Source organism: Gambusia affinis, linkage group LG15 (genome assembly GCF_019740435.1).
Source record: "Gambusia affinis linkage group LG15, SWU_Gaff_1.0, whole genome shotgun sequence".
Lineage (NCBI taxonomy): Eukaryota > Metazoa > Chordata > Actinopteri > Cyprinodontiformes > Poeciliidae > Gambusia > Gambusia affinis.
In genome coordinates, this window is record NC_057882.1 from 11,936,805 (window position 1) to 11,951,869 (window position 15,065).

General features: G+C 37.9%; 3 protein-coding genes across 6 annotated transcripts; 2 read left to right on the forward strand and 1 right to left on the reverse strand.

Moving 5' to 3' along the window:
- Positions 1-1,654: 1,654 nt before the first annotated feature.
- Positions 1,655-6,911, reverse strand: LOC122845310 (mannose-P-dolichol utilization defect 1 protein-like). The gene is made up of 8 exons (XM_044141514.1): positions 6,902-6,911; positions 6,511-6,699; positions 6,220-6,285; positions 4,824-4,956; positions 2,815-2,900; positions 2,194-2,309; positions 2,000-2,110; positions 1,655-1,910 (listed from the first exon to the last, which is right to left on the reverse strand). The coding sequence occupies exons 1-8, from the start codon at positions 6,909-6,911 to the stop codon at positions 1,788-1,790; spliced, it is 834 nt and encodes a 277-aa protein (XP_043997449.1). The 3' UTR covers positions 1,655-1,787.
- Positions 6,912-8,532: 1,621 nt separating this feature from the next.
- LOC122844841 (transmembrane 4 L6 family member 4-like) lies at positions 8,533-10,401 on the forward strand. Of its 3 annotated transcripts, none has more exons than XM_044140640.1 (5): positions 8,533-8,826; positions 9,079-9,144; positions 9,639-9,778; positions 9,898-10,037; positions 10,128-10,401. In XM_044140640.1, the coding sequence occupies exons 1-5, from the start codon at positions 8,650-8,652 to the stop codon at positions 10,148-10,150; spliced, it is 546 nt and encodes a 181-aa protein (XP_043996575.1). In that variant the 5' UTR covers positions 8,533-8,649; the 3' UTR covers positions 10,151-10,401. The 3 variants fall into 3 exon arrangements, with proteins under 3 accessions (XP_043996575.1, XP_043996574.1, XP_043996572.1); XM_044140639.1 differs by having other exon boundaries at positions 8,545-8,826; positions 9,854-10,037; XM_044140637.1 differs by having other exon boundaries at positions 8,549-8,826; positions 9,851-10,037.
- Positions 10,402-11,359: 958 nt separating this feature from the next.
- tm4sf21a (transmembrane 4 L six family member 21a) lies at positions 11,360-14,911 on the forward strand. 2 transcript variants are annotated; one of them, XM_044140738.1, is made up of 5 exons: positions 11,360-11,662; positions 11,890-11,955; positions 12,795-12,928; positions 13,000-13,218; positions 13,551-14,474. In XM_044140738.1, exons 1-4 carry the CDS (start codon positions 11,486-11,488, stop codon positions 13,199-13,201), a joined length of 579 nt encoding a protein of 192 aa, XP_043996673.1. In that variant the 5' UTR covers positions 11,360-11,485; the 3' UTR covers positions 13,202-13,218; positions 13,551-14,474. The 2 variants fall into 2 exon arrangements, with proteins under 2 accessions (XP_043996673.1, XP_043996672.1); XM_044140737.1 differs by lacking the exon at positions 13,551-14,474 and adding an exon at positions 14,493-14,911 and having other exon boundaries at positions 11,362-11,662.
- The last annotated feature ends 154 nt before the right edge of the window (positions 14,912-15,065 follow it).

Sequence of the window (15,065 nt, forward strand, 5' to 3'; positions counted from 1 at the left end):
TTCCTATTGTGTTTATCTTTTTTTTTTACGCTTTCTGTTCAAATACAAATAATGAGCAATCAGCTTTTGTTGAAAATACCCAAACGTTCACAAAGTTTTGAGGTTTACCAGGGTTTGACTCGACACAGGACCAAAAATGAAATCAAACGAATCCTGCAGCAGCTGATGGAGAACAGAAAGTGTTGAGGAACTTTACGCTCTTGCATTATTTTTGGTTTTGCACGGGACGAAACCAGACTGGAACTGAGGAAACTGCTCATTTAGAAACTGAAGGAAAACGACTGAGATCATGAGCTTATTAACACCAAAATATACGCTGGACTTCTCCAAGTATTATGTTACCCCTAGAAACATAATACTTGTGGATTGGTGGTGTAGCGCGTTCAGAGTTTCACTACATCATTCAATGGATTCTTGACACATAAATGTTATGTTCCATACCATCATGGGAAAAATTGTTAACACTTGTCAATTGTTGCGGGAAAAAATTTGCGTCAAGCACTGTTAGTTGAAAATCACTCAATCAAGATTATTCAATACCGAAGACACAAGATCAAAAAGTCATGAACAGGTCAGATTAAAGGTCCAAGTGAGCCTCAGAGTTGGTTCTGTGTGGATTCTGACAACAGGCAGACAAAATAACAGTTTCATACCAACGATAAGGAAGGACAGTCTAGCTCCTGAGCAGCTGCAGAAAACAGCCATGTAACCTTGGATGTGTTGCCTACAGAGGCTCATTTGGTGAAAGTTCATAAACGCATTGAATTAAAAATGTCCTAAAAAAAGTCTTAAGAAAGCTAATTGCTAATAAAATTGTCTTTTCACATAGTGCTGTATCCAAGCATAATATTGGAAGTTGAGTGGAAGTTAACAGGACATGCACCACATCTGTTGCTTTCGTTGTGTTAAGATGTCAGTTATGACAACGATCCAACATCTGCTATTCTTTAAATTCATAGAAACCAAGATCCCAGAGTCAGGAATCATGAGTTAAGTCTCCACAGTCACATATGATGTGGGAACTATCCCATCTACTGGTACTGTGTTTTATCAAGTCTAAAAACATTCTGCTGTCTGCCAGGAATCCTCTGCTTCCTTTATCTGTCTTGTACCTCTTCATTTTAATTTGTATTTTCCTCACTTAGCCCAATACTATGCAAATATCATGTTTCGTTTTTATGCAGATGACTGCCAGTTACACGGCTCCTTTCACAAACCAAACACACAAACGGAGGATATTGTGAGGATAAATAAGAACTGGCTGGCATTAAATAAAAAGAAGGAGACAGCGTGACCCACATTTGGAGGCCTTGAGTCCTCGACGCGGCCGTCGCAGGTTTGATTCCCGGACCCGGCAACATTTGCCGCATGTCTTCCCCCCTCTCATTCCCCCTTTTCTGTCAGCCTACTGTCATATAGGGGACACTAGAGCCCACAAAAAGACCCCCTGGAGGGGAGAGAAAAATAAATAAAAACAATAAAATAAAATTAAAAAAAAAATAAAAAGAAGGCATTCACAGATCCTTATTAAGACTGAAATCTGAGGATGTCGTTTTTTGAAAAGCCACTAGAGGGTGCTACATGACGTTTTATTCCGCTAACAGTTGTAGCTAATCTAAAGACAAGAGGTATTAAAACTTCACAAAAGTTCTAATAATAATAAACACAACATGCGCCTTATATTAGAGAGGAAATATCCTTCACACATTGTTGCACAACAACTACATATTATTAAAATCATTCATACATCAGTATCTTAGTGATAGAAAAACTTGCTGCCTCTGAAGCTAATCTGTCTTCTTGGCAGCAGAGCCAGTGCTCCTCCTGTAGCAGACGATCTGAGCCATTAGGACAAAGCTGAGACACGTGGACAGGATGTGAGACAAAGTAGTGAAAGATCCTCCGCTCTCCTGTAAGAAAACGTTTCACAAAGCCGGAGTTAAAAATCCCAAGTAAGACAGAAAAAGAGTACAGCATCCAATTGTTTCTTACTGCTTACCTGTACGGAAACAATGGCAGCACCAAGGGCACCTGTACATGACAGTAACGCTGACAGGCTGGACAGCTGCCCTGTGTGGCCATCCTGGTAGTTTGTCACAATTTGCACAACCTGGAAAAAGTAATAAGGGCACACATCTGTCTGCATAAAAGAGTCCACACATCGGCAGGAAGAAGAGACTGATAGATTGCTACCTTGCTTAAAATGAAAGCTGCCAAAGTGGAGGTGTACACCAGTCTGATGACGGCCGCAGCCGCAAACGAAACCAGGAGGAGGATTACGCCACCAAAACCCAAGAGCAGTAGAAATCCTGACAAACACATACACACACATTTCAAAGATTTAAATCATACATTTTGACCCCAGCAACACCAGAGAGAAAGCAAGACCTTTTTGAATTGATAGTTACAAACATGGTTAAAAAGTCTGTTCATTTGAAAAGACACCACAAGGTGGAAATCAGCTCTGTGAACAATTATCCAGTTTGGACTTGAACCCTAAGAAATTAAGATTTTAGAATATATATACAGTACAGACCAAAAGTTTGGACACACCTTCTAATTCAGTTAGAAGGTGTGTCCAAACTTTTGGTCTGTACTGTATAACAAAATCATATATATGTACTTTGTGAAAGATTTAACCAGTGAAACATCTGGAGTAGGTTAAGGTAGTCATGAATGATCCCAGCCATGGGATACTGGTACGATGAGGTATATAATTCAATAACTATGAACTGAAGATAAAATAATTACCAGTATGTCCTCCTGCTTCCCTTTATTTTCTATATTTAGGATGAATACTGATTCAAATCTGACCTTTGAGGGTTTCACCGCGATAATGCAGGATGAGGAAGATGATGGTTGCTGTCTGAGCCGAAGTGAAGAGCCTCTCAGCCCAGGCACTGTGCAGAAGTTCAAACAGAAAGCGCAGGCATACTGGTAAACATACTCTGCCAGACATTAAACAGAAAAAGCTACTTACTCTGCAGTGCTTGGACACTAATAGAACCAGAGTCTTTGAATTTGAATGCGGTCATAATGGGGAGTGCGGACCTGATAAGCGAAATATTCAGAAAATGGACGACCACCCAGGAAACCCAGGAAACAGCTGCACTCCCATTGACGGTTGTATTTATAAAGCAAGTATTTACAAATGAACCATCTAAGTGCTGCAACATGGAGATGAATAGCAAGTTAAATGACGCGATGGTCCTGGAGTGCAGCTTAATGTAAATCAAACTGCAAAGTAAAATAGAGACAGATTAAATGAAATCAGTCCTCAAAACTGTTACATCAAAAAGCCGGTAAAGAGAAATATAAAAACCTCCTGAATAGTTCGGAAGCAATTGTATATTTTACATTAAAAACGTGGCATAAAATGGCAAAAACTACAAAGCTAAAAACAAAAGACTTTAAATCTTATGATAATGATCATTAGTTCCCACATTAGACAACCAAAATAATTACATTTAGGGGTTGAAGAAAGAAGGCGGTAGATTTTTACAGGAAGTCCAACACGACTTCTTTAGATTTCACAAGAAAAACAGAAGAAAACAGAAGAATCCTGTTTACTCAAGAGAACACCATAAATGTACAACAACCACAAAAAAAAACTAACAAGGAAACTTATTCAGTCACTCAAATCAACAATTCATTGTGCAATCCTGTTGAATAATACACATTTAATCTAAGAAAGTTAAGAAAATATGTGGAAAAGAAGTTAATAGATTAAATTACCAAACAACTATGAATTACAAAAAGGTGGAGGGAATTGAAAGATGAATTTATTTAGTTTAAAATGTCACAAAACTGACAATTAATAATTCAGCTCAAATGATATTCAGAGTCATGCATGTTGGTAATGACTAAATATAAAACCCTTACCCTTACTTTGGGAAATTCCTGTTTGTTTCATTCATATGTATATATATATATATATATATATATATATATATAATTACAAGGAAGAGATAAATGCTTTGTTAAAACCCTAAAAGCAATTTAAGAAATCAATAGCAAAGAAACGAGTCTATCCAGCCATCATCTCCCACGTATTTCTGAGGATCTCAGAAAAGAATATCTAGTTCCTCTGCCTCAAATCCCCCCCTAGTGTGAAATGTCCAGAAAACCTTCAATAGGCAGGTCCCTGAAGGCATCCTGACACTAAGCCTGACTGGCATCCGAAGCGGCTCTTTGTAACTGTGAACCAGGACGGAGGGTCTTCACCAGACAGAGCCCAGCCTCATATAGATGAAGCTCAATTCTCTATTATTTCATTTTCTTCCCTCGTTTTCATTTTTACACAATCAATTCACAACGCAGGCCATTTTAAGTACCTTACTACAAACAAATCTGATGAATAAACAGAAATTACATAACCCATCTGATCATAAAGATACACTCAAATTCAGCTACATTTATTCCATTTCAGTCTTACTAATAATTGTAAAAGCTGTCTTTATAAATGAATGAAACAAGTCACTTTAAAGTACAACAAACATTATCCTTATCTGTAGTTTCACGTTTTTGTTCAATAAATATTTCTTTTTGAAAGCCTCAAATTAGAGGACCTGATTAAATCCAGCACACTCAGCTGTGAGCTGCACCAATCTAGATCCCGTCCAGAAATGTTGTATTATTTTGTGAATTTTTTTCTGTGCTGACGTCTGGAAGAAAATATTACGGCCCGGGTCAACAGAGTCTCCCGCAATGTTGGGTTCTTTGACGGTTTTTGTGTCAGCAAGCAGAAAACACAAACAAAGTCACAAACAAATAACGGAATACTAACCCTTGACTTGCTTATTTAGTGGTTATTGATTACTTACAAGAACGGGAAGTTGTTGGCTGCAGCGTAGACGACCGGACATGACAAAGCATAGAGCTGCAGCAGGAAGGCGGTCAGACTCAGGCCTTCTGCACTTCCTCTCCACAGCAGCTTCAGCAGCTGAGGGAACTGTGCTGCTCACGACAGATGATCGATGTGGAAACAGAAAATGAGAATGAAAACGTAAAAAAGTGCGCGGTAGCTATTCATGATGACTTCTACCCTTTAATTACTAAGCTTGTATGGTTATCTTGTAAGCAGCTTGCTGATTTCATCAAACAACATGATTGCATTGTAAAGTGGAAGCTTGCTCAAACCCCCAGCTTCTGCATACAGGCAGCATGACAATGAGGAGGCTTCAGGACCAGGCCTGATGTCTTTGTTTTCAAATTGGAGACATAGCCTGTCACTGTTGTTTATCTGAGTTCACGGGCTCTTCTTCTAATTAGATCATTGCTTTCCATCACAAAGTAACGAAAAGTCAAAGAGCAAATTTAGATTCAGGCTCATTGGAAATAAAGACAACCCCAAAGTGTTTCGGAAAAGTAATCATTCCCATTTAGTGAGACTGGATGGAAAACATCAAATGTTTTGTCACAAGTTAAGTTTTGGTACTGGATTTTGAAACCATGCATACATTTTGATGTAAATTATTCCATGTTTTAGTTGGAGCTGGCTGTGTGTTTAAAAGTCTTCCACCTGAGCTGGGGGTCTCTGCAGCTCCTCCAGTGATAATACTAACATCTTGGGTGTTTTAGATAAATGTTCTTGTTTCTTCACCTAATAGTTAAGCTGAACATTTTAATTTGATGGACCGAAACGTCATAGGTTGTCCTACAACCTAAACCTGCATTAATCTTCTCCATAACTTAATCACTGACTGGTCTGCTGTGCTCTTTGGTTTCAGTGATTCTGTTTGTGTTCGCTAATTTACTCTAACAAACTTCTGAGGCCTTCAATATCGGATGCAGGTGGATTATTTATTTTTAATTGAATGAACTCTTACCTTTTTAGGGACATGAGGAGGAGATTCACATGCAAGCTGCACTTTTTAGATATTTATTTTTTATATATATATATATATATATATATATATATATATATATATATATATATATATATATATATATATATATATATATATATATATATATATATATATATATATATATATATATATATATATGTTGTAATTTCCAAATGAAGCTTTACTTGATGAGTTACATTAAATCACAATAAAATAAATTGAAGCTTGTGGCTTTAATATGAGAAATGTTTAAAAGTTTAGGAGTTCAAGCCACTGCACGTTTTTTTTTTTTTTTTTTTTTTTTGGGTTTTTTTTATAATAATAAATTAATAATGCATTTTTATTATTTTCTGATATAAAACAGTCTTACCCAAAAATGTGTCCAGTATGATCCAAAATCCGACAATTTTGTTCAACACAAACTTTAGACAGGGACCTGGAAAATAATAATTTTAAGAAATAGCGATCGGCAGATCACATCAAATTATTGAACCACACAGTGAGTAATGTTTAAACGCTATTTCCCCATGCGTGGCTGATTAAAATCGTAGTAAGTTTGCAAGAGCAACATGTTCTCCATTCCTCTGCGGCCGCCATATCCCGCACATCTGGAAACTTTCCTCCCTCTTTGCTCTGATATTTCACCTCAAAAGACCCTCACCGTGCAAATGCAAGCGGACAAAAAGCTCCTCGTAGCATTTCTCTGGCATTAAACGGCCCACAAGGAGGTTTTTCAAGGGAGACGTGTCCATCGTGGGCCAGCTGTGGACGGGAATGACTCGCTGAAACAAGGGGAGTGGTCCAATGCTTCCCAGATATTTACAGGGGGCGCTGTAAGTGAGCTGTGACGCTTAAATGAGAAGAAAATGATCCGTCCTTTTTATTCTCGCTTTTTTAAAATAAAATAAAAAATACCCTGCCTGCTTCTAATGTTTAATGACAAAATACTTCAAATACTGGAGTGTTTTCTTCTGTAACCCTAACCCAGGGTTCATGAGGCAGACGGTGGATAGTTTCTAGATAACACTAGAGATAGCCTAATCAATTAATACAAGCCGCCATTTTGAATGACGTTATTATACTTGAATTCTTTTCTCGGGATAAAATATGGTATATTTCTAGCGCTGTTTATATAAGTGATTTTTTTAATGACTTCTCTTGACCAAAAAGTTTTACCTTTAACTTATTATTTACATTTTAACTGCTAACTAATAGCCACGTGCTAATTCTAGTCATACTCAATATTCACACTTTGATCCTCCCTTACAAAAAAATCCCATGAAAATCCACATGTGAGTCACATGTGGATTTTCATGATGTGACTGTGAAAGTCACATGTGCCACATGAAAACCACACAGGTGGTTCATACAACGTTTTACATGTGAATGATGTGAATCACATGTGAAAGCACATGTATATGTGTGATTCTGGAACATTTTGTGGTAAAATCACATGGGATTTTCATGGGATTTTTTTTGTAAGGGCCTGGTCTCAGAAAGGGAATAAACTAAACATATTTGTGTAATGATAAATATCAAAATAAAATTTTTAGTCTTTAGTTTTTTTTTGTTTTTGTTTGATCAGCTTTGAATAAATTAAATAAGATGTAAATTATTTAGAGCTGCATTGGAACCAATGGAATGGGTCCACCCACTGTTGGTCCTTTATAAATGCTCAATGCTTGTATTCAAACTAGATTATAAATCCTATCTTTGTGTGAATTATTAATCTGTAACTATTAATAGTTAGTTACAGATTAACTAATTAGTGTGGTAGATGAGCTAATGTTTTTGCCGCTTCACCGACAGTCTGTGTGCTCAGTTTGAATACTGGTTTGATCTGTATTAAAATCTTACTTCTAAAATAAATGTAAAATTCAGATTAAGGTCAAACAGAAAAACAGTCCACTTGACCATATTTTACACCGTCAAATTTCAAAACGAGTTTCACATGAAATAAAAGATTCACAAAAGAAAATGTACAAATGGCAACTGTTACAGCAGAAATATATGTTAAAAAAAATCAATAAAAGATTTTACAACTATAATAATAACAACAACATGTTATTATTAAAATTAGGTTCTATTTTAATAAAGAGTAGTTATCACGCACTATGACCATTTTACTTTTCAAAACCAGGCAACCATAATCCTGAATAAAAAGAATTGCTCTTAAGAACAAGCATACCAGATTTTGACTTCACGTCTCCTTTCACTGGTCTTTTATTATTCCAGTTAGTCCGTTTAGCCAGAGTTAACATTCGATAAGATGGAGACACAAGTTAATCCGCTGTGGTTTCCTTCAGGAGAAAATGTATTTCCTATTCAAAATATTATCAGAGGCTGTACTTGGGGCTATTAGTAATGTCGCAGTCATTGCTGAGACAATGATTGCTCAGTTGCAATTGGACTCTGTAGAAAGCAAGTTAACTGCCATGCTGTGTCAAAATTAAATAATTCTTTCTTTTCTGCCCACATTCTTGCAAAATAAAAAAGTATTCCCATCATTCTAAAGAACTTGTGGCATGCCACAAGGCTCAACCCTAGGCCCTCAAATGCTTATTTCCAACATGCATTGCAAAACAACTGCAGCATAGGCAAACTGTCATTTTAAACCATGTAGTTATTAAAAAATTAATTATTCAACCTCTTCATCACAGTCACACAGACACGAGGGCAAGCGCGTTGAGCATTTTTGGTCATGTTCAAAGTGGGACTATTGTGAAAACAGGAACTATCTTGGCTAAAACGAGCATGACTGGAGCTTTTGTGGCAGTCGGCGAGTTTTCAGGCAGACAACATGTGTACTGGAAAGTGCTCCCTTTTCATTGCGATCTCTCTGTACCCCCTGGTTCTCCTGTCCATCCTCTGCAACATTTTGCTCTTCTTTCCTGACTGGAGCACCAAGTCTGTCAAAGAAGGACACATTACTGATGAGGTGAAGTACATGGGCGGATTCATCGGTGGTGGTGTCTTGGTAAGTAGTTGGTTGGTAAACGAGACTTCAAATGGAAAGGTGTTCTAGAGTTTGTGAAATTATTATTGAATAGACACCTTTGATGGATTTGATAAATGCTTCTTTTTTTTTTTTTGTGACGTAAGTCATTATCAAATGTCTTAAAACCAAACCAGGGGCTGCAGAAAGTTTGTGCTGCTAAAAACCTTCACCTGACTCTTATTGTGCAAACCGAATGCAATCCGCTGATCCACCCAATGTGTCCTAACACAGGTACTGATCCCAGCACTGTACATTCACTTGACTGGAGAACAAGGCTGCTGTGCAAACCGCTTGGGGGTGAGTTATTCTGACCTAACTTCAGGTGAAACGGGGCAGCAAATACAAGTTGTAACCAAGTTCAAGAAGATCTGCAACAAAACAGGCTAAATTCAGAGTAGTTCAGTTGCTCCTGAGCTGAAGAAATATGCTGCGTTGTGCTGCATCACCATTGCACAACACCAAGGTACTTTTGATGGAGATAACAAAACCACGGTTTACCATATGTGACATACATTTCCTCTCTTTTGTAGGTGTGATGCTTATGCACTGTGGCCATTAATATTAACATAAAACAATCAAATATTTGCAGATACTTTCATTGCGTGCACATATTTGCTGGATAGTGAAACTTGATGAAAATATATATATATGTAAAATCTGTGATGAAGAGAGGGAATCGGTGAATATTTTTCCAGTTTAAAGTGAGTGAAAAAGGAGGTAAACTCACAATTAACTATTTTAAAACCATCTTCATTTTAAACTGACCTCTGTTTCTCATTTAATATTGGCAGATGTTCTTTTCCGTCATATTTGCCGCTGTGGGTGCAGCTGGTGCTGTCTACAGCTTCATTGTGGCGTTGCTCGGCCTCTATAACGGGCCTCTGTGCAGAACCTCATCTTACAAATGGGAACGACCGTTTATGGACAAGAAGTAAGTTGAAACGCATCTGTGGCTGTTCTTGTTGAGATTTGGTCATTTATGACCTTTTCGTCTCATCCTCAGCAGCCTGGAATATGTGAAAAACTCTCAATACTGGAACGATTGCCTAGAGCCAAAGAACGTGGTCCAGTTCAACATGGGTCTGTTCATCACCCTGATGGTGGCCAGCGTTCTGCAGGGTCTCCTCTGTGTCAGCCAGGTGATCAACGGCTTCGTCGGGTGCATCTGTGGAACCTGCAACGACAAGGAGGTCAGAAAAAGCTGCGTGACTTCAACACGTCCTAATTTCCACTTCCTCATTCAGACATGTTTTCATTGTCTCATTTCTTCTTCTTTACAGGAACTCTGAGTTTGTCGGCATGAAGGGTTCAAAAAGCTGTCGCCGTGCAACATCTGGAAATAGCCTCCTGGTTGCTTTTTAAAGAAAATGCTTACTTTGACACTGATGTTCTCTTCAGCTGTGTTAGCTTGTTCTTTCCACAATATATTACAAATGCTTGATTCTGCTTGCAGTGTATTAATCTGAGGAGATAAGTGTTGGAAATACCATGCACATAAATTGAATAATGAAATAAAATGTTTTATCAGGTAGCACACTTTTGGTCCTCGTGTTAATATTTTGAAGTTGCTATTTTTTTTTTTTTTCAGTCAGCGCTAATAAAGTCTTAGGTGAAACAAATGCCTATTAATAACTGCAGTTTGTGCAGCGACGCCTGTGGCCAGAGATATCAGATAAAAGATTTTTAAAAAAAGGAAAGTAAAGATGTGGTTCTACATAACAGAGAATTATTATTATTTTTTTGATAACTGGTAATTTCATAATAATGGGCTTGTCATAAGGCACTCGTATAGAAAGGGGGTTCCAGTTTTTCAAGGAGCCGTTCATGGCTGTAAATCTTATCACAATGAGTAACACTGCCTCGCCCAAATGTTACTAAGAGGCCAAGCTTCTTCATAAAATCCCTCACTTCCTGTCGTTACTGATTAGAGACAATAAACTTTAATCATTTGATGAACAGCAGAGAAACAACGAGAGACGCTCAGCATGTCCAAATTGTATTTGGTCACTCAGTCCGGATATTTTCCAGGTTTTCACCAAAGCCAGACATGTTCTGTTTGTCTCTCGCTCCTGCAGCTGCATGTGCAAAGTTCAACTGCTCAAAGCTCCTACTGTGACAGAGTAAACATTGTGAGCTAAAGGACCTTTAAGGAATGTTGTGGGTGTCACACACACACAAAAAAAAACAATCAATCAGAATCACCTGTTACAGCAAAATGCAAACACAAACTTTCTTATATCTTTTATTCAGCAAGTGATCACTCAAGAAAGTAAGACTTTGCACAACCATAGGGACAGCACAACAACACGTCTGGTTGAGATGACCTAAATGATATCCTCAGCCATGAAAAGCTTAATGTCCAAATTAGCTTTACTAACCCAACAAAACAACACTCTGCCCATCTCCATGACAGCGGAGAGTGAGTCACATTCACTTCTGCAGCCTATCCCTGACTCTGTTTGCCTTTCTTATCTTATCAGATTCAAACCTCCCACAGTCGAGCCGTTTTCAAAAGACACCCCGCTCCGAACCGGACTACAACTACCCGATCTTCCCAGGGTCGGAGAACAGCAGTCGCCTGAGCTGAAATTTAAACCTAAAGGAAGTTTTTTTTTCTTCTTTCCAGAAATCGGCCAACATGTGTACTGGAAAGTGTTCCCTCTGCATTGCGGTGACTCTGTACCCGCTGGTGCTCATTTCCATCATCTGTAACATTGTGCTGTTCTTTCCTGATGGAAGCGTCAAGTACGCTCAAGATGGACACATTACAGATGAGGTGAAGTACATGGGAGGAGTCTTTGGCGGAGGGATACTGGTGAGTTTTTTCCTATATTCAGCCTTAGTGCATCTGTCCAGTATAATGCTTTCTTATTCGTTTTAAGGTGAATAACAAATACCACATGAATCTCACTGCTAAATGTTTATTGTCTCCTGAGTAAATGTTGTCTTTCCTATATTTTCAGTAAACAATTTATGCATTCTGAATCTGACCTCATGATAAAACCGGAGTCTGAATACGTGCTAAAATAACCTCCAATACAGGTTCTGATCCCTGCACTTCACATTCACCTGACTGGAAAGCAGGGCTGCTGTGGAAATCGCTGTGGGGTGAGTCATACAGGAAACAGTGAATACAGTGACAGGTTAACGATGCGAACTCCTGAATAAAGTGTCCACTAGATATAAAAATGTCAAAATTGTATTGCAGAGTTAAATAATCATTACACGAGTCACCATAAATAGATATTCCCCAAATTTATGACACATATGGAGTCAAATTTAGTCAAATAATGATTCCAACTTAAATGTACAGTAACTACTGTATTTCTGAACAATTTACTCTAAGCATACATATGTTTCCAGATCCCTTTATTTTGATTCAACTAATAAGCATTTACCGTAATCAATTGCATTTTCTGACAAACTTTAGATTTTTATTTGTCAGAAATATTGAAAACTGTGGATCATTTTCTTTGCACTTCAATGGCTGATCCTTTATGTTAGTCTATAAAGCGAAGTTTCAATAACATAAACCTGGAGCTTGTGATAACACAGAAATTTTACGGGATAAAAAGAGCTTTGCAAAAATAATTTGGAAAGATAGAATTCATTCTGCTTTTTATCATAGTTTGAGTACACCATCTTGTTTTGAGGAAGGATTTTTTTTAAAATAGAGGAAACATGTTGAGGCCTCAAACTCCCTAAAGATTTCTTGTAAGAAGTTGATTTTAGACTGAGTGCTGTGATCAATCGTCCCATGCAGACAGGACAAAGTCAAACAGTCATAATTTGTTTAGATCTGAGTTTATGCTTTTGCGTGAAAACCAAACACACATTGATGTTGTTGATGCAAATCAACAAGTGGGGAGCTTCTCCTCAGCTCTGAATAAACTCTGGAATTAAACTGCAACCAACATGATCCTGACCCTCTCCTCTAACCTTTGCAGATGTTCCTATCTATCGCTTTCGCTGCGGTGGGCGTGCTCGGTGCCCTGTATAGCTTCGTTGTGGCCGTGCTCGGCTTGCACAATGGACCTTTGTGTAAAGTGTTACTGGTTTGGATGAGGCCTTTCAAAGACAGGTAAGACCCAGAACTCTAAGGTGCTAATGTTTGTGTGCCGTCTGTAGCTTAACAGCTTCTGTTTTTCACAGTGACACCAGTTACCTGAGCGACAGCTCAATATGGTGGAGGTGTACCGCGCCTGAGAACATCGTCCAGTTCAACATCGGACTGTTCAGCACTCTGCTGGTGACCAGCGGCCTGCAGATAATCCTCTGTGCCATTCAGATGATCAACGGGCTCTGCGGCTGTCTGTGCGGCACCTGCGTCAAGAAGGACAAAGAGATGATCTGAAGATGTTGAACCAGCAGGTACCCACATCGTTGAGATTCCAGTAATTCAACTTAAAGCATTAAGTATTAATTAATACCACACATAAGGCAATTGTTAGATCCTGATTGTTTAGTTGTTTAATTTATTATTCCATGCCTTTTCTTTGTTTAGATCAGTCTTGTTTCTGTTTTACTTCAGTTCAGTTCTTTGCGTTTCTTGTTATATTTCTAGTATCAAGTTATTCTTAGTTACTCTAGTTTTAAATTTTTTTTGTTATTCTTTGTTAGATTTATTTCCTAGACTCCAGTGTACTCTTTCCCCTCACTACACCTACAACCTGTTATCTCATCACTCTGTGTCTTTTATTTAGCATTCACCCTCCACAGGATTTAAGCACCTTATCCTCAGTCACTCCTTGCCTGTTCCTCTCGTCACTTCCATGGGTTTTCTCCTCGTGTCTCTGGTTCCCAGTTTTGAATTTACCTGGCAGGCAGGAGCTTTGTTATCCATCATCCTTTTCATTAAACTGATCAACTAACTCAGCGTCTCAGCCCCTCTGCATTTTGGTCCACTTTCAAAGACACCACTTTATGACAGCTACATGTTCAAACATTTGTCATTGGTCTTATTTTTTTATTTATGTAATTTGAAGTTTTCATTAATCTGCAACTGCAAGTCATAATCAATACAATTCACACCAGCCCCAGCGGCATGGGCGTGCATCAGGGGGCATTGACACTGTTTTTTTTAAAAAACGTTCACCTTGGAGTGGCCAAATTTCTATTATTCCTATCTCGACTTAATAGAGACTCCTTGCACTGTATTTGTTATAATGGCACTTTTTTCAGCCATTATAACAGTTCAAACCGCAATTGACGTGTCGTAACGTGTTTTTCCGAGCCACATTTAAACGCAACATGAGTGTTAAGATGCCCGCGCTGCACCGTCTGGTTCAAACAAATTAACACACAACATGACCTGTTGTTTCATTCTGGGTGCAATGAATCTAAGTTTCTTTTTCTTAAATTTAAAAACAAACAAATGTCAATACTTTACGAACAGCTGATTGCAAATCACGCGTATGAACGTGATTTGTTACCGTTTGTGGTCAAGTTTGGTCAAAATTAGGCAACGTTTGAAAAAGAATAATTATTTAATGCCAACATATTTAGCAAAACTGCTAGTTTGACTAGTTTAATCAGAGTCAAAACGTACTTAATTGTACATTAATACAGCTGTTTTTAAGTAGTCACTAAAACAGTAAATACACGAGTGAAATCTTAACGCTCTCATTTATTTTTCTCTTTCCCAGCTGCTGCAAGTTTCTCACTGGCGCCCCCTGCTGCATCCTTTAACAATAAGAACTGCAGAAGGCTACAGAAAGTGTCTTAAAACTAAAAGGTTGAAGACACTTGTCCACGTTTTTGTCCATTTTATGCTTCTTACTTATGTACTACCTTGCACTTACATTCAATAGTCTTTCTGTATTGAAAGGCTGTATCATTTTGCTTAGAAGAGGCTCATTTTATACCCATGTACAGGTTTGTAATTGTATTTCATGCCATTATTAAATTAGGATAACATTCTCAGAGACTGAGGATATGAAACACTGGACCTAATGAGTCGTTTGATTTTTACTTGCACTGTGAAGACGCTGCTTTTAAGCAGCTGTTGAGTAAATTCAGTGACAGAAGTAAAGTCTGCTTAGAGAACCAGGATGATCCTTTAAAACAACAATAAATAAATAAATAAAAAAATAAACTTTGTGACGTTTATGTACGAGCCAAAAACCTTATTGCACTTATGGTGCAAGAAAGTGCAGCTGTTTTTATCATTTAATTTTATCAAAAAACTGTAACCTCTGTTTCAGTGTTTAATTGTTAAA

What these genes read in the sequence shown, in the direction of transcription:
- LOC122844841 (XM_044140637.1), top strand. Translation starts at nt 8,650, where the DNA reads ATGTGTACTGGAAAGTGCTCCCTTTTCATTGCGATCTCTCTGTACCCC. An exon ending in TCATCGGTGGTGGTGTCTTG is followed by an intron (nt 8,827 to 9,078) that starts GTAAGTAGTTGG and finishes GTCCTAACACAG; the next exon opens with GTACTGATCCCAGCACTGTA. An exon ending in CGACCGTTTATGGACAAGAA is followed by an intron (nt 9,779 to 9,850) that starts GTAAGTTGAAAC and finishes TCTCATCCTCAG; the next exon opens with CAGCCTGGAATATGTGAAAA.
- LOC122845310 (XM_044141514.1), bottom strand. An exon ending in GCCAACAACTTCCCGTTCTT is followed by an intron (nt 2,901 to 4,823) that starts GTAAGTAATCAA and finishes ACTTCTGCACAG; the next exon opens with TGCCTGGGCTGAGAGGCTCT. An exon ending in TCGCGGTGAAACCCTCAAAG is followed by an intron (nt 2,310 to 2,814) that starts GTCAGATTTGAA and finishes TGTGTTTGTCAG; the next exon opens with GATTTCTACTGCTCTTGGGT.
- tm4sf21a (XM_044140738.1), top strand. Translation starts at nt 11,486, where the DNA reads ATGTGTACTGGAAAGTGTTCCCTCTGCATTGCGGTGACTCTGTACCCG. An exon ending in GCTGTGGAAATCGCTGTGGG is followed by an intron (nt 11,956 to 12,794) that starts GTGAGTCATACA and finishes TAACCTTTGCAG; the next exon opens with ATGTTCCTATCTATCGCTTT. An exon ending in ATGAGGCCTTTCAAAGACAG is followed by an intron (nt 12,929 to 12,999) that starts GTAAGACCCAGA and finishes TGTTTTTCACAG; the next exon opens with TGACACCAGTTACCTGAGCG.